At 36.5% G+C, this 23,067-nt stretch overlaps 1 protein-coding gene across 1 annotated transcript; it reads right to left on the bottom strand.

The window, feature by feature from the left end:
• Nucleotides 1-13,769: 13,769 nt before the first annotated feature.
• LOC149189898 (NAC domain-containing protein 54-like) lies at nucleotides 13,770-16,922 on the bottom strand. The gene is made up of 4 exons (XM_089413316.1): nucleotides 16,755-16,922; nucleotides 15,476-15,757; nucleotides 14,429-14,788; nucleotides 13,770-14,296 (listed from the first exon to the last, which is right to left on the bottom strand). Exons 1-4 carry the CDS (start codon nucleotides 16,905-16,907, stop codon nucleotides 13,982-13,984), a joined length of 1,110 nt encoding a protein of 369 aa, XP_089269442.1. The 5' UTR covers nucleotides 16,908-16,922; the 3' UTR covers nucleotides 13,770-13,981.
• Nucleotides 16,923-23,067: the final 6,145 nt, after the last annotated feature.

The following is a 23,067-nucleotide window of genomic DNA, read 5'->3' as shown; positions in this document are numbered from 1 at the left end:
TTGGCCCATAGGATTCACTTAAATAAAACCTATTGCTGAAAATGGGCGTATGGATTCACTTAAATAAAACCTATTCTTGGTTGTAACTCCTAATTTCAAGGGCTAAATTTACCTTTTTTACCCTCCCTTAAAATAAGGTGGGCTATTTGAGGTGATTTGTAAAAACGTACCACGATACAAAATATTCGCCCACTAAAAATTTAAAACCACTTAATTTCTCCAAAGGGCGAACATTCGCCCCTAAAATTTTCTATGCAAAAGTGTGCACTTTTGTGAACTAGAGAAAGGGCCATTGCTTGGAGAGAACGAGGATGGAGCAGTGGATGAGATCCAAGATTCTCATATTTTTAAAACTAATGAATTTTCTCTGGATACATGTATGGAAGATGGTGGGAAATTACATACAACTGCCACAAAGTTAGAGGAAGAGTGGAATGCAAATTATGTTACAAGTGATGAAGGTGAAGGAGGACATAACTCTTACTTTGTTCTAAGCCATGATGAAGAGAAACACTTAAATGCAATACTTGTGAAAGGAGGTACAAAGAGAAATGATGAACATGAAGGAATACTCAAGGAGATTCCAAGCAATGGAATTGAGCATGGAAGTCTTCTACCAAAGGAAGTAGATTTGGACTTCGAAGAACATGTAAAGCTCTTGGAAGATTGGTTGGTGAAGGACAAAGGTAATGAATGTTGCAAAGAGTTTATAAAACAATTCAAGTTTGGTTTGCTGATTTAGAAGAATTAGCTTATTTGGAAGAGAAACTATTAGATCCAAAGGTGCATATCCAACATGCACAACTGGAAGTGGAGGAGGAATTTGCCTTGAAGGATACTAAGGTGAATGATACTATAAGGTATGGTCAGCATAAATTTTTTGAATTAGAGGTAATAAGAATTATGTGATTCTTATACAAATGGAAATGCAACAACAATTGAGTGATGCAAGCAAGTTACAACAATCAAAGCCAATGTTAGATGAGGAAATAGACATGTTGTGGATGGTGATGAACAAGATGATTGAGAGAAGGTATAACAAGAGGACAATGACAACCAACAGAAAAGAAAAGCTAACTATAATAATTTTCATTAGAAAAGCAAGTGGACACCAACAACACAAGGTTTGGAAACTAGGAATATTGAAGGTGACAAAAGAAGAAGCATATGAACAACAACAGTCAAAATTTGGGATCCTAGAGGATTCAGAAATTAATGAAACATGATCAGGAGATCATGAACTTTTTTCTACCTTGGGAGTCTGATGCACGAGCATTAGAGCTTCCAACCCATTAAGTCTTTGATGTGAAAAGACTTCAAAACGAGGTCTTGATTTTTAAGAAGAATTTATATTCTTCTATGTAAATAATTTTTTTTCACAGTTGGTATATTTTATGAGTTTTATAATTAATGTCATAGTTTTAGAAAAGTTGTAGATAGGCAAGATTTTTTCCATAAGGCAAAAGGTAATTTACCTTGAAACCCATGAGAGATTTAGGGAATAAATCATGAAAACTTAGGGAATAAATCATGAGAACTTTATGGAATAAATCAAGGAGTGATTTATGGAGTAGGAAAATATGCATTTCTTCTAATTTTGTATTTAATCATTGTAAACCTATGGGCAAGGCTAATGGCCAAATGAATGTGACATCAGGCTCATAGAGAGAAACAAGTGTTTTTGAGTATTTTTGTATTTATAGGTTTTGTTAATGAAATGAAGTTTCATATCTTCTATGTATGAAGTGTCTATATGCACGATCATTGAAGAATTCTTAAAATCTAGAATTGGTAGAATTAAGTTCCTATGTGTGTGAATTGGGCAAAGAAATCTTATTGAAGATTTAGTGAAATTACATTTAATGCATGTGTTAAATGGTGGAGATGAAGAATCATTGGTCAAACTGCTGATGAAAAATTTACAGTTAAATTCTTAATGAATTTTGTATTGAATTTAGTTACGGGTTATGTTGAGATCGTATGGAGATCTAAGTATATACCAGTGGATGAGTTGTGCCAAGAAAAATCGATTTTCCTGCTTGAATGGGTCAAATGGTACTCACCTCCATGTAGAATTTCTTTTGTCCTTGGTTGACACCCTTAAACTTCACTAAATAAGTTACACTCCTAAATTTTCAAACTTTTGCCGTGATTTATGACGTGTTTGTATCTAGAGTTTTGAAGGAATATATAACTGAAATATTATACTTTTGAAGGAATGTATCACTGAAATTTAAGTATAATAGGGAACATTTAATACAACAAAGGTAGTAAATAAATTTTAAAACTCAATTTATAAATACGTGCTCGGAATTGTGATGTTAAATTATGCATGCCCTTAGGAAAAACAAATAAGATGCAAACCTTTTTCATTGAAATATCTCAAAATTAGTCGTTGTATATTAAAAAAAAATATCCAATAAAGATTTAATAATCATGACTTGAAATCTCATGGTAGCTTTTCAACTTAGCGATCATAGACAATATTTCCAATGGAAACCTGGTATATTTGTGAATGTTAAAATTAGGATGAAATCAATGATGTTTTTATAGGTTATAATCAAATCAGAATAGTGATAATTGAGTCTTTTTTTTTAACATATAACCTTTCTCATTGCTTCCACAATGGTCGGGGCATACCTCTCCATGTGTTTTTCACAATTATTTGGTCATAATTCTCCATGTATTTAGAAGCCTACCATCAAATTAAAATTGGGTCAATATGAAACGATTCAAATCAACACGACTCTCTGTATAGTGACATCGACTAATACATGAAAATTCAAATTAAATAAAGATATACTAGCAATTGCCTCAAAAGGTGCAAGAGACTCCGATATGTTTTTTAAATTGAAAAAAATTGTGCTTATAAATTAATTATTCATACATTAAAATATATTTTTATGAATATAAAAATTGTTCAAAATTATCATTATAATTATAATAATTTTTTTGTTTTTAAATTAAGTACATTTGATATTTTTATACATTTGATAAATGCATTAAACAAACAATTGCTTTGCAATTTTGGAGTTTTCATAATCTATTATTTCTAGTTCTAATTTAGCTATAAATAATTTCCTACAAACATTTAAAATATAAAACTAAAATAAAAAAAGATGAACACAAATTTATGATATCAAAGGTGCACATGGACACTTAAGCCTTAATGTCACAACAATCTTATGTTAGGTATTTGAAAAGATGACAAATTGAATATAAGAAGACTAGAGTTCACAACACAATGATTGCATCTTGGGCAATTATAAGGACAATTTGTTCAACAATGAATTATTCAATACAAAGGTGATCTAATATGTACATTCCATCAATGAAGCAATAGAGCACTCTACATACCCCAATCTCAACACAAATTTCTCTACAACTTTGTTGCTTTCACCTCAAGGCTGAGAGGATTGCACACCATTGTGCTCATAACATGCCCAACATTTTTTCTGAACTGTAAAGCCCTCATAAAACACAATTTACAACTAGGAAGGTAATATAGGTATGCAACAACTACTAAGAAACAAGTAAAATCTAAGACTGCCTCCACTCTTGTATCAGATAAAAGTAAAATTGTTGTTGAAGTGATAAATTTTCTCTTTGTATATTCAACAAGCCAAAAAAGATAATTGTAATGTTCTTTCAGCTAAAAAAAATAAAATAAAAAAGAATCTTTTGAATGCCTACTTTGCATTTTTGAGGAATCTAGTTGTGTTCCTCATTTAATGATTACACTAACAATATTGTTGACACTTTTCATTTTATTTTTATATATTTCATTTTATTTTGTTTACTTGTATATGTTTTTTTTTGGTCAAGTAAGAGTGGATCCTTCAATTAACCGAACAAAGATTACATATGGTACACGTCTTTACAAGTGTAAAGACCAACAAAAGACAGACCGGTATAAGATCAACAAACAACCGGGACATCCGAACCCAAAACCTTACATTCAAACCCACCAAAGCCCCCTGGGCAAAACCTAAATGAACAGACTGTCGATCTCTCCGCAATTCTTCTCCTTCAAATCTTACCGCTCAATCTCCCCAAAACTTAACCCTCAAACCCCACCATCGATATAACTTTCCATCGGACGGTTGAAAAATTCTCCAATCTACTGAGATCCACTGTCTATCTTACCTTCAATCGGACGGTAGATAATCACTCTGATCAACCGAGTTGCACGGTGATCCTGCACCGTTGATCAAAACCCATTTGATCTGACGGTCCACAAGTCATTGCTGCTGAAACTTACGCGATATTTACCCGCTTTACGGACCCGATATATATTATAACCTTGGTCTAAAAAGATATCGGGTCCACTCAACCCCTTAACTTCCAATCAATTTGAAACCTGATATCCATTCGATATCTAAGGCCAACAGATTTTATGGTGTGCGACCCTTCAATAAGCACGTTGTTTATCCCATCCTCCACTCCCTCCAAGCACACTGTTTATGATATGGCGTAAGCATTGACTATGGGATCTACGGTTAGGATTTGCTCCGACACTTCAACCAGGCTCTGGGACTCCTTCTCTTTCCCACTCACGCTAGTCTTCCTCCTGCTCATTATTCATGATCTGGAAGTACTCTATATCTTTGGCCACCTATCTATGACAATCTTCCCTCAGTTTACTAGAGGGTATAGAATCCCAGTCATACCAGATATAACTCTCCTTGCATATCACACCTTCATTTGCCAGACGATCAGCTAACATATTGGCTTTTCTTCGCACATGAACAAAATTTACTGTTCTCAGGGTTCGCAAGTGGGAGTGAATGTGCTAAAATACCTGCAAGAGCCTCCAATGTTTCGACACTTTTCCAGGTGCCGTTCCATTGCACATTTTCTTGGCTACATTAATGACCAATTCTGAGTCAGCTTCAATGATAGCGTTGTATAAATTTAACTCAATCAGGATTTCCAGACACTGTTCTAAGGCCATGAGCTCTGCCATGTTATTAGTGGCAGTCCCCAAGTGACTGTGGAAGATATCCTTTATGCTCCCCTACTCATCTCTTATGACACCTCCAAATCCAGCCATCCCTAGGTTGCCCTTAGAGGCCCCATCTATATTGATTTTCAAAAAACCATGAGGAGGAGGATGCCATATATATTTACCAGCAGTTGTTTTTCTCACACCCTTAACAACGCCAAGGGGAACCAGAGAATAGAAACCCAACTGCCTCAGAATAAAAGCCTCTTGGACTGAGGAGGGGTCTTCAGGAATTTTCCACATAAGGGCTCCTATTGTATCTTTGATCTGTCATAGAATTTGGCCAATGATATACTGGGTCAAGCTTGTTTTGTTCTTGAAAATCCTGCTATTCCATTCTTTCCAAACATCCCAGATAATAAAGCCTGTAATCAGAGTCCAAGCCTTGTTAATGATTTCGCTACCTGAGAAGTCTTTCCTCCAATTCTTCAATGTGTTGGTGATGCTAAGTCTGTCTCTGTCAATTTGCCTGAAGACTGACGCCACCCAATCCCACAAGGTAGAGGTGAAGGGGCAGTGGTTTAGTAAATGATCCATCGTTTCTTCCTTTAATCCACATAGATGGCATTTGGATGGGCCAACAAATCCCCTTTTCAGAAGATTCTCCCAAGTGAGAATCTTCTTTTGGTGAACTAACCACATAAATAACTTGACTTTCATCCATTGCGAGTTCCTCCAAAGGTTATTCCAAACCTGGTTAGGGTTTGGATAATCAAAACCTAGGTCCATGCGTTTAGCTTCTTTGAGGTTAAAGGTGCCTTCGGTGTTTCGACCCCATCTCAGTTGGTCAGACGAGGAAGACACTAAAATCTTCCTCTTTTCCAAGTCTAGAGCTAGGGAATTCGCCTGTGCTTTCAAAGGACTCTCTTCACTGTAACCAAGATTCTTCCACATTCGCCATTTGCCATTGTCCCTTACCTGATCCCAGAAGTCACTTACCATGAGTAGAGATTTGTTATTAGTGTCATTTTTGAGAGCGGTTAGTTCTTCTCTAAACAAATTTGGTTCTTGCTGCTAGTTATCCTCCCAAAACCGTGCAAGGTTCCCAACTCTGATCTCCCAGAAACTGTGTTGCTGGACAATGCCTCTATTCTCCCAAGCAAGGTTCCAAATTTGGGAGCCCTTGATGAGCCCTGACATTCTGATATGATCCGTCTCCTGCCAATTATTTTCATATTTTTTCTTCCAAAGCTTTGCCCAAGGGGTTGTTGATTCCTTGAGCCACCTCCACCGAAATTTTGCTCCCAAAACTCTGTTGAGGATTTCAGGGTCATGAAGCCCCAAACCTCAATGGGCCTTAGGTTTGCAGAGCTTGTCCCAAGCTACCAACACCCACTTCTTTTTCTCTTCCCCTTTGCCCCAAAGAAAAGCTCGTTGAATACTCCTGATTTGTTGTATAACACCTTTGGGAGCAGGGAGTGTTGAAAACATGAAAATGGGTATAGCCTGCAGGACAACCTTTGTAAGCACAAGACGCCCCGCCAAGTTCAAAGAACTACAAGTCCATTTCCTGACTTTATCCTGAAGTTTATTGGTGACCGGCTCCCACACTCCCTTACTCAGAGGTTTGTCAGTAAGAGGCATTCCAAGGTACTTGGAAGGTAACTGAGCCCTTTGAAACCCAATAATTCTGGTGAGGTTCCTCTGAATGGCAATGTCAGTATTGAAAAAAAAACCTTTGATTTGTCAAGGCTTACCTCTGTACCAGCCGCCAAAGCAAAGTCGTTTAGGAGTTGTTTGAAAGCTCTGGCTTCCTTGACTGTAGGAATGCCCTGCAACATTGTATCATCCACAAATTGTTGATGAGTAGAGGCATCCCCATCCGGGGTAAGTTTCAGACCCTGGATTCTTCCTTCACCATTTTCCATTTTGATCGCTCTACCTAGTCCTTCCATCATGAGAACAAAGAGGAAGGGGGAGAGCGGATCCCCTTGTCTGAGACCCCTAGAAGGTATAAAGGTTCTAGAGGGAGATCCATTAAGCAGAATTGAGAAACTGACCAAGGATACAAGGGCCATAACCCATCTTATCCAGTTGTGGTCAAATCCATAAGCTCTTAGCACTTCCTTGATGTACGCCCAACTTAGCTTATCATAATATTTCGCTAGGTCCAGTTGCATGATCATACTAGCTTGCTTCTTGCTCTTAAGAGAGTATACCACCTCGTGAGCTTGTATGATGTTGTTGAGAATCTATCTTTCTTCCACAAAACCAGTTTGCTCCTCTGAAACGAGAGCAGGAAGAAGAGGCTTTAGTCTATTAGCAATCACTTTGGAGATAATTTTGTACACCACATTACATAAGGCTATGGGTATGAATCTGTCTGGTGTCATAGATTTTTCCTGCTTTGGAATCAAAGCTATGAAAGAGGCATTAAGAGCTTTCAAAACAGCTTTGGATCTTCTAGAGTCTTCCACAACCTAAAGGATATCTTGTTTGATTGTTTTCCAACAAGCTTTGAAGAAATCCACATTGAAACCATCAGGGCCAGGAGCTTTCCCATTTTGCATATCATTGATAAATTCACTAGCATCCTCTTCAGACACTAACCTGTTAAGATTGTGGTTGTCTTCCCTGGTTACAAGCTTAGGAATGAACTTTGTGAATTTGTTAATGAACCGAGATCTGTCAACGAGATGCTCCTCTGCTATGCTAAGGAAGTGTTGAACTAGGACAGATTTTATTTCTATGTGTGAGACAAGCTCTTTCCCTTGAGAATCTTTAAGTGTGGAAATTCTGTTATGAGATCTGTGATCCAAGGTTGATCTATGAAAAAACTTTGTGTTTATTTCTCCTTCTCTAATCCACTGCACCCTCGATTTCTGTCTCCATAAAATCTCTTCTTGCATGCACCACTCTTCCCAATCTTTCTGAAGAGAGTCAGCCTGAATTTTCCTTTCCTCGGTAAGACCCTCTAAGATGTTGATTTGATTAATCTCCTAGATTTTCTTCTCAACTTCTTTTTTAGCTTTAAAAATATTTCCAAACTCTTGTTTATTCCAATCTTTAAGCCTAGATTTGATGTTCTTGAGTCTCTGCTGCAGTATGAACATTTTAGTGCCTTGAAATGGCATATCTTCCATCCACCATTTATCAATATTGCTGGTGAAGTCAGGGTGAGAGAGCCAGATATTTTCAAACCTAAAGGGTCTGTTCCTTGGTGTACCCATAAAAGTAGCTTCCATCTGAACATACTAGTGGTCCAAGCCTCCGAAGGGAAGGATTAAAGTTGACATATCAAGGCACATGAGAAGGAGTTCCTCTAAGATTATGAATCTATGTAATTTAGAGGCAACTTGAGAAGCTCCTCCCCTCTTATTATTCCAAGTAAAAATGCCATTTGTTGTTTCTGTGTCCACTAGCCCCATGTTATTCATGAAGTTCTGGAAGGCAATGGAGTCCTCGCCTAGTTTTCTTGTACCTCCTTTTTTCTCTATAAGAGATCTGATCATATTGAAATCCCTTGCCAGAATCCAGGGCATATCAGGATGTCTCTCCCTCAGTTCCTCTAGGGATGTGAGATTCAGCTTTAGTTTGTCTTCTAGTTTTTGAGGACCATAGACATTAGTGATCATGTAAATCTCCTTATCCCCCAAAGGTTGAATCACCATCGATATATAATTCCTAGAAGCTTCAGCATCCAGGATTCCAAGTTTTTGAGGATCCCATAGGGTGAGAATCCCCCTCGTCGAGTTATCTGCTTTTACCTCTAGATATTTACTTGTATATGTTCAAAACTATGTGTATAAAGGAATCCTTGGTAAACTTAAGGAAATTCGCCACACCTGCTCTCACACTTAACTTGCATGCACATCCATATTTGATAAGCTTGTTGACTTCAACAATAATGAAATCAAACTGACAAATGTGATGTGGGACATTGCAATATAGTAGTTGATACTAAATTGCCAGAAATAAACATTTAACATATTTCACATCGGTCTTACATGTACGTTTCCCAACCTTATACTAAAAAGATAAATCAATTCCTACTCACTCCAACAACAAAAAGGAAATTATTAGACTTAATTTTTTCATGAAAAATAAGCACATACTTTGTTTAAGAGCAATAAAAATAAATATTGTCCATGAACTATTGCTATTATAGCTAAATATACTCTAGTGTTTTTCTCTCATGCTCCACAATCTCTTTAGGTCATCTCCCTAAATAGAATGAATTGTCTAAAATTGCACATGTTATTATTTTTCCACTGACTTTTAAAAAACAAATGTTTGGAATCTTGATTATTGCAGAAATGGATGGCAACCATAATTTTTTGAATGATGATTGTTAGGAACATTTTGGAGACTCCCTAGATGCATTTATGACATCCGCCTTTTGTAGGAGTGATGATGAGGATGATGAGTGTGGTAAGATTCCCGAAGATCCTAGGTGGCAGATTTCGAGACAAAACAAAAGAATACTTTTAGGGCAACCTTAGGTTAGTTCAAGATCCTAGATACAATTTCAATGGGATTCATCCTGTTGGTTATAACTCCCAAATTCCATGCACTGAGGAATCTTGGAAACATGGTTGAGTAGTAAAACCAGAAACTTTGATGAGCATGTTGAGGCAATGAATATCCCTTCACAAACATGTAACCAAGAAGAAATCCAACATTACTCAAGGGTGCCAGAAAGGTCTGGAGAAGAATTAGAGGGAACAAAATCACCTATTGGCCTAACAAAGAATTTGTCCTTTTGCAGGAAAGGAATAGAGCTCTGAGAATTTGGTTTTTGTAGGCATTCGATTGAAATAATGAAGCCCGCTTTCTTGATTCTTTAAGAAAGGCCATTGTCTACAACACATTACAAATATAACCCAACCATCAATCAAACAGAGAATAAGATATTTACCTTGATAAGCCAGTTATGGAGTTAAAAGTTGGCTTGTTAATACCAATTATATTTACCATGATAACCCAATTATGGAGGTAAAAAATCACTTGTTAATACTACTAAGTTAACTAGTTTCATGAAATCCATGCACAAATTAAAGCTCGACTTTGCCCTTGGACTAGAGACTCAACTCCCTTGCAGTCAACAAAGCCAACAAATTTGAAAAAGGAAAGGCAGTGGAGAAGAAGACTATTCAACAAAGGCAAATGTTGTATAAGAGAGAATGCATGCCCCCTTCTTTTGTTGTAATTTATGTACCAAAGATCTTTTTGTTGACATATTACCTTTTAATATTGTGGTAAGTGCTTAATGTTCTCCCTGATTTCATAACAACTTCATAACATGTCGAATATTTCTAGTACCATGCATCCACTGATACCGACCCATACTGACCCATCACTTCGTTTTATCTCCCTTATATGCCGTATCACCACCCCTACCAGTAAGCTCCACTTACTCACACTCTTCACTTATCAGCTCCGCTTCACAGTGTTGAACATACATCTGCTCTTTGCCAGGCGTTTGAAATACAAAGAAACATGAGGCTGAGGGCCTAGGATCTAAGTGTGCATAGGATTTATTATAAAGCTTATGAAAGATGAGAGGTTAATCATTGAGTCGAGAGGATCATTCTACAACCCAATATGAGGGGATGTGTAAGTTTGTCTGTCTGTCCATACCCCTTTAAAATAAAAACAAAAAATAAAAATTATGTTCTAAATCGAAAAATAATGTGGGCTATAATTAAAAATATATATATAATGTAAAGTAATTAGAATAAAAAAGTGTGTGAATCAGATGTTTAAATCTTATATTTTTCAAAAATATTTCAACAAGAGATTTAAATAAACTATTTGAATATCTATGTTAACTAATTTATGTCGATATCAACTTCATATATATTTATATATAGAAAAAAAAATTAAGTTTTTATGGTTAAATTTTTTATCTGCTCCTATATATACTCTATTTAGCATTCAAAAATACAATGTAAATAATGAAAAATAAATCTAGTACTTAAGATGAATCTATCTTGGTTGGTAATCTCTCTCGACTCATATTAGATTAGTACTTCAAATGAGACTCATATTAGATTAGTACTTAAGATGAATCTATATTGGTCAATAAACACAAACATGCACTCAACCAACATTCCAAAAATAATGATAAGCCTAGGGTCTCCAACTCAATAAAATAAACACGTGCTTTAATTAATTACAGAAAAGAAGCACCTTACCGTTGTAAGTCAAAGATGCACTTTAAGTTTTCAAAAGCTATCATGCATTATTTTCAAACTATGGTTTATCTATATGACATTAAAAACCATGTCTTAATAAAAATAAATCATTCATAATTTATAAGTCTAAAGCAATTCTAAAAAAAAATATATCTTTTTCCAAAAGCTTTTCTTTTTTAATTTTTAATTTTTATACTTTTAAATGAAGTGAATTTCAATATTACGTGATTTATTATTTATGGTTTATCTATATAACATTAAAGGCCATGTCTTAATGAAAATAGATCGTTCATAATTTATTTATTTTTATTACAAAGGAATTGGCCACTGGAGCAGCCTCGCAACTTGCGTAATACGGGGTCGAGTCTGACCGTTACCACTATAACCCTTGGGAACTGCGCCCTGCCTATTCTGACTGTTACCACTATAACCCTTGGGACGGGGTCAATTCTGACCGTTACCACTATAACCCTTGGGAACTGTGCCCGGCCGATTCTGACCATTACCACTATAACCCTTGGGAACTGCGCCCGACCCTCTCCACAGCTCTGGGCTAGTCCGGAGGATTTGAACTCATGACCTTCAGTACAGAGCCCGCCTTTCTAATGAACTTCACCGCATTGTGATTACCAACTCGCCTACCCCGTGGGGCTGATCGTTCATAATTTATAAATCTAAAGCTATTCTAAAAAATATATATTTTCCCAAAACTTTTCTTTTTCGATTTATCATTTTTATATTTTTAAATGAAATAAATTTTAATATTGCCCCTAACAAAGAAGTGATTTATTATTAATTAAAAAAAAATCCATTGCGGATTAGCGAGTATATGCAAAGGAGAATTTGTTAAAACACGAATAATATTAATATGCAGGGAGAAATTGTTAAAAAAATTTAATAATGTTTCTCGTTCACTATATGGGAATTGATATAAATGTAATGATGTTTATTGCGAAGTATATGTGAATTTAATGATATTTATTATATGGTATTAAATATAATTATTGAGATTGTCACGGAAAAGGGACGTCGAGTCTCACGGGGTATTCTTGAAAATTATGAAATTGGAATAGATGAACAAGTGTTCTTATATCACTTTAGTTGAATGTATGGTGTATGTTTCTTTCTTTATTTTTTCCCTATAAATTAACACATGTTTTCAAGGTTTCCATCCTAGATCAGCCACATGGTTTATTCTTAGTTTACCTAATGGTATTGGTCACTATTTTCGCTCATCAAAATCACAATTACTTGGGGTGAGTGACAATTTGGTCCAAAGTTTTAGCAATTTTTATTATTAGAATCAATTGTATATTAACAAGGGCAACTGCGTAGCGGCAGTCCCTGCCTATAAGAGATTACTTTATAAGCGCAGTACGCCTGTATGAGACTGATTGGTAATGGATTAAAACTATTTACACAACTGTCCATGGGAGCAAGCTTGCTGAGTAGTTGGTTATATGTTAACTGCTTTAACAAGTCCAATCTCACACCAGGTGAACGTAAACAATAGCACAAATATTTTTAATTTCCAGAAAAATCAAGTAAAATAATCGTATAGACATTGAAGATTCAGAGCATTTGATAAGATCTATATTGGCCATTTTCAAACTTGAAAAAAATGATATTTTAATAATTTAATATCCACTCAAGTTCTGAAAATTACCAAATGCGTTCACCATGAATGATTCATTCCACATAAACCTTTCACCATGAAAATTACCAAACGCGTTCACCATGAATGCGTTAGAGTTGTAACCTTAAAAAGAACAAACGCGTTCACCATGAATGCGTTGGAGTTGTAACCTTAAAAAAACAACAGCACGATCAAACACTAAACACGGAATAAAGAGCCATTCGTTATAATTAACGCTTTCACCATGAATGTGTTGGAGTTGTAACCTTAAAAAAAACAAAAGCACCATCAAACACTAAACACAGAATAAAGAGTCATTCGTTATAATTATGGAAGTGCTAGACAGCACAATGACGGCTTGAGTTATGAGATGGACACGTAAAGCTGGCATGCAGCTCACGTGACCTTCTAGAATCCCATGCTAAACCTGGGTAGCCATTCTTAGATTCTATTTTCATAGCTTGAGGCTAGAGCTTCAACGACCCTACCTCTGCATAGTTAGATTGGCAGATTGGCTTCAATCAATCCCGGGGAATTGAAGATTATCGAGCCCGCCAATCATGCTCGCCCCGGACCATAACATCCATGGCAAGGAAGACTTACTGGAAAAAATCATCTTGTAAACTTTCGGGAAAAAATCATCTTGTAAACTTTGGGGGAAAATGATAAAAGAGACTTACTGGGTCTCTTTTTCATACAAATGGATATGGTACATGTTACTTCAGGGCTAGCTGTTGTCAATCCACAATAAACTGCCAAAATCACCAGAATAACTGTGGTGGCAATTTAATACACCAAAACATCTGTTCATAAATGAAGTTCTGAGATACTGGACCAGCTACCCTGCATACAATAAAGAAAAATTGAAAAATCCACTGTTAATCAGTTCTAGAATTTTAGTTCCAAACTATATGACACATTTAAAAATTTCTGATTAGCATACTACTATCTTACAATAACAACAATCGGCAAGCATATATGACCTATGAACATTTAACCTGCCACCAATAAAAGTACTCATTTTCCTTTGCAAATTCGTTGATCCAGTGTCTTTGAGCTCTGTTTAAATATGGATGTGCAAAACCTACTCACATCCATTCCATGGTAAATCCCGAGAACATTCCTGAAATCCACGACTGTCTGTACAAGCTAATCTATCCAGCTCCTTCACTATCTTTGATTTTATAATAACTCCATGATTATTTAGTTTCCCCATAAATTGTACATATTATCAAATTGGAGAGAATCTCCAACCAAATTACCAGATAACTTGGCCATAAGGAAAGGATGTTCGTTATGAGTATCCTCATTCTGAGCTGCCTGTGCAACCTTTAGTATTTCGTCTAAAACATCTTCCTCTTCAAAGCAGGCATCAGTTGTATGACTCAACATAGGTTCAATCTGAGATGTGAATTGGTTGAAGCTTAAATCAGCTACGCCTTGTGAAAAATTATCTATTTTAAACATTGGCCAAAGAGATTCCTGCTCCAATCTTGCACCCCCAATCATAGAACTGACCTGGAAAACAATTATATATTGACATTACTAGATAGTAAACCTTACTTTACAGATCAAATTTGTAGATTACCATAAGTAGGAAAGCTTTACTAATGCCAGGTAATCATCACAAGAGTCTACAGTAGTACACACCTTTAAATCATTTCTGGCATTGGCAGGGGATGCCAAAATGTAACTTGGGCTGGAGTCATCCAGTAGAAACTCCAGCCACTGATTAAGAGTAGCACTGTTATCAGTTATATCATGCAGTCTCTCAAATGAAGTTTCTGATCGCAATGTAGTATCTGCCTGGATGTCGGCCTTTTCCTGGTTCACTTGTGGGTAGCTTTTGTCTGACAGATCTTCAACAGCATCAGGTTTGGTCATCTTATCAGAAAAGGAACTATTCATTACTGAAGGAAAAGCATTCCTCTGTATTGGTGGTTCATTCGAGCTTCCAATCCTTGGCTCTATTCCATTTTTCTTGAAAACACGGCATAAAACAAAAGCATCCTGTAAAAGTAAAGAAAATCATCATCAAGGGTTGCATCAAGGAATTACTCTAACAATAATTGAAGCAGACAACAAAATGAAATTTTCGCAGTTGAGTACCTTGATAAATGGCATAAGAATATCGTTAATTATTTGATATAACTAATTCAGAAGAATACTGGGGATATGATAGCATAAATTAATTGCAAGATATAGCTTAGGCAGAAGGATGAAAACTTGAGAACAAAGCCTATAAACACTGTTGGTCACTGAAAACCACATAATGCACAGATAAATCTCTTAGCTTGGCACATTGATAAGAGAAAATAATATTAAACAGATCAGTGACAAATCAAGGCTATGATAATTGTTGAAGAATAAAAGACCCAAAAAAAAAAATCTTGGTAATGACAGTTGCTTGGAATCTCAGTCAAAATCATTGTGCCTAAGTGTGAGCAAGGAGGGATTCCAACCTCCAGCTTAAAATAAGAAAAATATTCCATACTCTTCTCAAACACTCTGTTTCTACAAGTAAATAGAATTATTCTTAATATTTTTAAAATCCAGCAGGAAAGGCTACTGAAAATTCTGATTCAAAGAGTATACAAATAATAGAGAGACTATGATTTATGCTTTAAAGTTTATTTAACCCCATTCTCTAGTTTTATAAATGGGCAAAGAAAACTTAATCCAATTCAATCAGGATACCTGAACACCAGCTGCCGCTTCACATTGTGTCTCATCTAGACGATATTCATGCATCACCCAATCTGTTCTTCTTCCCTGCGGTGCACGCCCACCATAGAAGACTAGGGTCTTCTTTGTTCCAATCATAGATGACTTCGAGCTGATTTTCTTGTCCTTTCCTGTAGCTTTCCAATAACTAGCTTTAGTGGCCCTATTTGTGCGTGTTCCATTGGGATACTTCTTATCACGTGGACTGAAAAAGCACCATTCTAAATCTCTGTTAGGCAGGAAAGACTTATCTGCAACAGGCATGAAAAACGAGTCAGATTTTGAAGTATAACTCTTGTTACATCTAAAACTACTGTCCACGCCTTAAACTAGACTAAATTGCTATACAGGATATTTGTAAAAGTTGTCATAAACATCATCCATATTCTAATTCCAGGTTCACATGTATTTGGCAAGGGAAATGGGACATCCGACATTATATCAGCTTTTCTATTAATATCATGCGTTTTTCAAATAAACAATTTGCACGCATCCCAACCTCAACCTACATTTCGTAGCTCATATTTTCAAGTGCTTCTATCCCGCACTAATCCAGCTAATAGTTGATTTTCACGCTAAACTCAGACACCAAACATCAATAATAAGATGGTTAATGGATATCTAAGGCTTTTATACCAAAATTGGACTCTATAATTTTCATCAGATGACTATTTCTGATCCAAGAAATAAAGTTTTGGAAGCTACATTTATAGTATGTTAAAACTGACTCTCACTGATAGTGGGCCAAATGACTCTGCTTTAATGAGGCATCCACAGTCTAAATTAGCTCATACTTAGACATGCATGGCTAGAGTTTCTACATCCTCACAAGAATCAAACTGAAATGCATTAAAAGAAGAAAACTTTAGCATCTTCAAATCATGGAATAATTTCCGAGTCTATAGCCACCGCGGCATCAAAATCAGCGCTTCGACACCTCAAAGAGCCTGCACCCAGACTAATTTCACAAATGAACTTAAAACATTTGTGGGCTTCCAGATATGGCTCTGTTGAAGCTAATTTCAAGAAAGTCTATCATATACATGCAAACTGAGACCTGAGCAAGAATTCCATAAACACAGAAGAATAAGTTTAAGACACTGGCTGAGCCAAAGCATAGTGCGCGCAGTGCACACAATTTCCATGAGGAAGAAACAAGGGTGCATTAATCTCAGGGCAATATTCAGGAGCTAACTATGCAAAATATTAAGGGACCCAAATATGAAATTGAAATAGCTATGTCTTGGAATTCTAATTTGCTAGGTTCAAACTTATACAAATCAACTTCTGGGATAATGTACAATTCTATCTTACGTCCATGAACTTTTCTCTTCAAATAATAACTCACAAGCTCCTCATCACTGGGATGGAACCTGAAACCCGGGGGCAATGAAACAGGCGCCATTCTGTAATCAAAATCTCTGAAAAGACTCTACAATAGAATGTACAATACATGAATGAAGGAATTGATGGAAGAAACCCAGCCATCAATAATGGAATTTATATCAGTAAAACCCAGCGGCCACAACCGAAAGTTGGACAGGGTGATTTGAGATGGCAAACAAAGTGAAAGCGAACAGTAGAGTTTCTACTGTCCTTCAGTTAATTAAACATCTCCATAAAATCTTACGGATTTTTGGTAAAGAAATATAAAAGGTATGGGATCGACTCCCTTTTGTTACTGCCTCAACATCAATAACCGGCCTCTGCCAAGAAAATGAAGGAACATTCAGAAAATGATACTGAAAATGCAGTTGTCACAACATAGGACATGAATCGTTGTGGTTGTTGTTAAAGTCCAGCGACAAGTCAAAATCGTGTTCACTGAACAATCATGGTGAAATGGTTAATTATATTTTTTATTAAATTAAAAATAAAAACTTTGATTAAAAATAAAAGATAAAAGTAATAAAGTAATAAATAAAGTTAAATTAAACCCAAAAAAACCATGTGGAACCAAGTGGCTCTTGCATGCAGCAGCGCCTTCTAGATCTTCGGCCTTCAGCTCCAACATTAGCCAAGTGGTTGCCCCTTCTAGATCTTCGGACTTCAGCTCCAAGATGAGACTCTTCATCTGGCTCGGATCCTGCTTATGAAATGGATCTGCATATCCACCAAGCTTTTGTTGTCTGCAAACACATAGATCTCCTCTTATGAAATGGATCCTCCCTATCTGCAAAGATTTTATTCTCTGCAAACACCACTAGTCTGCAAACGAGGTTGATGCAGAGAATAAATCTAGGGTTTCTGGAGGGGTCAAAATGCTTGAGAGCCAGAGCTTGGGTGGTGAAGAATAGTCTGCATGCAAAAGTGTGGAGGGAAGAAGAACAGAGATGCGGAGAGACGCCGAGCTCAGTGCACTTCGATTGTGGAAGACAAGTGCAGTTCTTGTTTTCCCCAAAGATTCATACGCGGTGAAATCAGGGTGCTTCAGCCCATCTGCTTTCCCAAAAGGGGCAGGACCTTAATACGTGTAGCCGCGCTTTCTGATTTCAGTAAAGCAGGTTACAGGAAAGCCAAGAAAGCCAGCCAGGCTAAATTAAACCCAAAAAAACCATGTGGAACCAAGTGGCTCTTGCATGCAGCAGCGCCTTCTAGATCTTCGGCCTTTAGCTCCAACATCAGCCAAGTGGTTGCCCCTTCTAGATCTTCGGACTTTAGCTCCAAGATGAGACTCTTCATCTGGCTTGGATCCTGCTTATGAAATGGATCTACATATCCGCCAAGCTTTTGTTGTCTGCAAACACATAGATCTCCTCTTATGAAATGGATCCTCCCTATCCGCAAAGATTTTGTTGTCCTCAAACACCACCAGTCCGCAAACGAGGTTGATGCAGAGAATAAATCTAGGGTTTCTGGAGGGGTCAAAATGCTTGAGAGCCAGAGCTTGGGTGGTGAAGAACAGTCTGCATGCAGAAGTGTGGAGGGAAGAAGAACAGAGATGTCGAGAGACGCCGAGCTCAGTGCACTTCGATTGTGGAAGACAAGTGCAGTTCTTGTTTTCCCCAAAGCGGGCAAGAAAGGACCTCTTATTGCAAGCTTCGCTTATACCAATGTAGAAATGTGGTGACAAGTTATATTTTATCCAAAGTGTGGAAAATTGTGGTGACAACTAACTATTGGCATTTTATGCAAAGTTTACTATAACTATTGGCGTTTTATGCAAAGTTTACTATATAGCTGCCACCTCTCACCTCTCAGGTAGCTGGCTACCACCGTCTGCCACCTCTCAAGTAGCTGGCTACCACCGCCTCTCAACTTCTTGCCACCAAACACAATATGAAATTAGTCTTTACCATCTGCGGAGGAAGGTTTCCGGTGAGACTGTTGTTGGATAGGCTTACCTTTGTCAAATTACTGTATTTTCCAAAACTGCCAGAGATTGTTCCAGATAAATTGTTGTTATGCAGATAAAGAAGGCTCAAATTAGGAAGCCGGAATATGCCCTCCGGTATGGATCCCATCAGATTATTGCCGGAAATGTCTAGCATTGTCAGTGCCTTCAATTCTTTGAGTTCCTCTGGAATTCTTCCCGTCAAGCCATTTTCAAAGAGATTCAGTATGACGAGAGATGTTAACTTTCCGAGCTCGGCAGGAATCAGTCCGGTTAAAGAATTATGTGAAATGTCAAGCTTCTGCAAGTTGGAACAGTTCCCTATCTCTGCCGGAATGTGCCCCTCAAAGGAATTGTGAAAGAGGAATAGGAGTTCGAGTCTCTTCAACATCCCCACTTCCGGAGGTATGCTCCCTGAGATTAAGTTGTTTTGCAGCTGAAGCGACACCAAATTCGTCCAATTGGCCAGAAATCTCCCATCGAGATTACCCGTCAAGGAATTTCTAGATATTCCTAATTCCATTATGTGATCCAGAGAAGCCAGACCGACTGGTATCGGACCCTGAAGATTATTCACTAACAAGTCCATGAAAGTTAGGCTTCTGCAGTCAAAGAGGGCAGGATTCTGAAGAAAATTATTGCTCTGAAGGAGGGAAAGACCTCAAAATTTCGTGAGGAGACATGGTCTGGGCAAAGGTGAAATCTCATCCCTGGTGGCCATTTGCCTCGCACCTTCGACTAAAAAGGTGAGCCTCCAAGGCCCATTCCATTTCAAGACCGTCGCTGCAATTCTTTCTATATGAAATGTGGAAACATTCTGCCCTGAATCCAATTGCCACTTGAGTATGCGAAGTTGGTGAAATGCTTTCCCCCGCCTGTCCCTCCTTACTGGCCAAAGAGAATAGACAAGACCTCCTTCACTCACGCTCTGGATCTTCACCACCTGGTTCATCAACGATAGAATCTAAAGAAGAATCATGCGTTCTGTCATGCTGCCTTTCCATCATTATAGCCCTGGCTTGCTTTATTCAAGCGAACTGCCCCGAAACCTTACCTGACGTCTGCCATTTCTCGACTCCTCATCATTCTCAATAAATCCTTCTTGTTCTAACCTGCAGGTAAGGTATCAAGGCGGTGCCTGAAATACACTGCACTATACCTGGGTGGGAACTCCACTGTCGAAAGACTGTAGCGTGAGCAATACTGTCGCATTGTTCAATTTTCTGCAATAGATGAGACTACATGCAGCGGCCATTCAGCGACATGTGCTGCCAGGGAGTTATCAATGAGAGGAGACAGGAGTGTAGAAGAGGTGACAGGTGCCCAGAAGAAATAGCAGATGGCAGCTCGCTTGCGCAAAACATTTGTTTTGAAAAACTTACGATAAAATTACTTGTCCCGGTTGAAATAACATCAGGGCACGTGAAGCTTGTAATAAGACCTTGAATTCACAAGTTTGGTTATAAGTTTCTTACACCGATATCGCCAGGGATAAACTTTGGTTAAAATTGCTCAAACACTGAAAATTTACGGTCAACTGAAGAACTAATACCTGGTCAACGCTCGATCGAATGCTATAGTCCCTGCTATGCCGGAGGCAGGGACTAATAACGCACTGCGATGCATCTCTTGCATTATTAATGATGCTTGTGCATTTTCTTTTAACCAGGATTTATGACCATTGCTTCAATTGCAGTTGGTTTTTGAAGAACGGTATGGCATCTATCCATTGTGCGAGTTTATCCCTCTTGTTTTGTCCATTTACAAGATAATCTTACATTATTTAAAATGTTTTTAATATTATTACATGGAGAAATAACAATAATATAAAATTTATAACAAAATAATATAAATATAAATATTTTTGACGAGGAGAAATAACAATAATATAAAAGTTACAACAAAATAATGTAAATATTTTTGACGAGGTAAGTAGCATTACCTCGAGGAATAGTCACGTTTGAGTTTGCAAGGAGTTAAAACTTATATCAAATATTGTGAGCACAATGTAATATTGATTGAGAGCAAGACGATTTTTTTTCTTCTTTCTATTAAGTTAATTTTCAAATGAAATTAGTGTTGAAATGACTTGCATATATCTTTAATAATGGTTGATGAATGATTATGATTAGTCGAGATCTATTTAATTTTGGATTTATCATGTATCAAGAGGATCAAATTTTTCAAGGTGCAAACCTTTTTTTTTTTAGTGTAGAATTTGAGAAAAGGTTTATACCTCAAGTGATTTGATCTCTCTCGACGCATGATAGATTTGGAGTCAGATGGATCTAGGCTGGTTCAGATGAGGGCAACAATGTCATATGTTTAGATTATCATTATTATGTATTGTTTGAGATAAATTTCATACTTTGAAATTTATATTATGTTTTCTTTGCCTGACATGACCATATAATTTTGTTTTTTAATTTAGTCTATGTTGCTTGCCTTGAATGGTTTGTACATCTGTGTTTGGATGTTTTGAGTGGTTTGCATGTTTATGTGTTTGGATTTGGATGGTAATGTTTGTGAATGCTACATTTTTTGTGTTATATTTCTATGTGTGTATGTAATTGTCTATTAGTAATTAGTTGGTGATGAAGAAGGAAGACAATCGTGTCAATAACTTGCAGGAGGATTGATATTGCACATCTATTTCATTTAATTTTAGGTATCACAGTTTTTGACAACTAATTAATTCTTAATAGTGTCTCTCCAGGTATTACTAAATATATCTTGAAGCGTAATTTTAATTTTAAATTTGTTGAGTTACCTAAATCTATTGAGATGGTAGATATTGTTATAACTTTAATTATGAAAAATGATGAAATAAAAAATTTGAATGCAAAGTGACAATGTAATAGTGTTGAATGACAAAAAATGTGAATAATAAGAATGTAGTCAATTACAAATAGTTTTCATTGTGATCAATCTCAACTATTTCCTTCTACTATTCTTATTGTCACCGCTGTTAGGTTTTGCCATATTTTCATATCGATTATATGAAAAGTGCACTTGAAATCGTAAACCGTTCAAATCTCTAACTCGAGCTATTGTAGTAAACATCTTACCTTTTCTCTCTTGCTCTCTAATATTAAAAGGTCGAATTACTATAACACCAAAATCAATGCACATCTTCAATAATTTTTTTGTGCTAACACTAAAATCAATCACATTGTTAATCCAATCACTTTAAAATTAATGCACCATCATACATCTAGTTACATCAAATCATAAATCAACATCTACAATGAAATCAATGCATCTAATGCAAGCAATCAAATATGATTAGAAGAAAACATCTACACTGAAATCAATGTATCTAATGCAAGAAATCAAATAGGATTAAAAATCAACATCTACATGGAAATCAATGCATCTAGTGCAAGCAATCAAATATAATAAAAAATCAACATCTACACTAAAATCAATACATATAGTGCAAGAAATCAAATATAATTAGAAATCAACATCTACATTGAAATCAATGCATCTAGTGCAAACAATAAAATAGAATTAGAAAACATCTATATTAAAATCAATGCATCTAGTGCAAGCAATCAAATACGGTTAGAAATCACATTTACACTGGAACCAATGCATTTAGTGCAAGCAATAAAATATCATTAGAAATCAACATCTACATTGAAATCAATGCATCTAGTGCAAACAATCATATAGGATTCTAAATCACCATCTACAATGAAATCAATGTATCTAGTGCAAGCAATCAAATAGGATTATAAATAACCATCTACACTAAAATCAATGCATCTAGTGCAAACAATCAAATAGAATTAGAAAACATCTACACTGAAATCAATGCATCTATAGTGCAAGCAATAAAATAGGATTAGAAATCAACATATATATTGAAACCAATGCATCTAGTGTAAGCAATCAAATATCATAAAAATCAACATCTATACTGAAATCAATGCATCTAGTGCAAGCAATCAAATAGTATTAGAAATCACCATGTATGTTAAAATAAATGCATCTAGTGTAAGAAATCTTCTTTCCTCTCTCCCCCCTCCATCTATATCTATATCTTCCTCCATATCTCCTTCTTTGTCTCTCTATATCACCCCAAAACATACACACACTCTCTCTATCTCTCCCTTTTCACTCCCTCTCTCCTCCTCTCTCTTATCCCTCCTCTCTATCCCTTTCTCTCCCCCCATCAATCTCTCTCTCTCTCTCTCTTTTCCCTCCAACCCTGTCGCTTTCTCCC

The sequence above is a fragment of the Pinus tabuliformis genome, chromosome 3_1 (genome assembly GCF_031772625.1).
Source record: "Pinus tabuliformis cultivar Carrire ecotype Pingquan chromosome 3_1, CPIR1, whole genome shotgun sequence".
NCBI classification, from domain to species: domain Eukaryota; kingdom Viridiplantae; phylum Streptophyta; class Pinopsida; order Pinales; family Pinaceae; genus Pinus; species Pinus tabuliformis.
This window is presented reverse-complemented; position numbering and strand designations above follow the sequence as displayed.

Coding starts and splice junctions, on each gene's coding strand:
- LOC149189898 (XM_089413316.1), bottom strand. CDS start 16,907: ATGGCGCCTGTTTCATTGCCCCCGGGTTTCAGGTTCCATCCCAGTGAT. Junction 15,758..16,754: donor AGTTTGAACCTAGCAAATTA/GAATTCCAAGAC, acceptor TTCATGCCTGTT/GCAGATAAGTCTTTCCTGCC. Junction 14,297..14,428: donor ATGCCAGAAATGATTTAAAG/GTGTGTACTACT, acceptor ATTGTTTTCCAG/GTCAGTTCTATGATTGGGGG.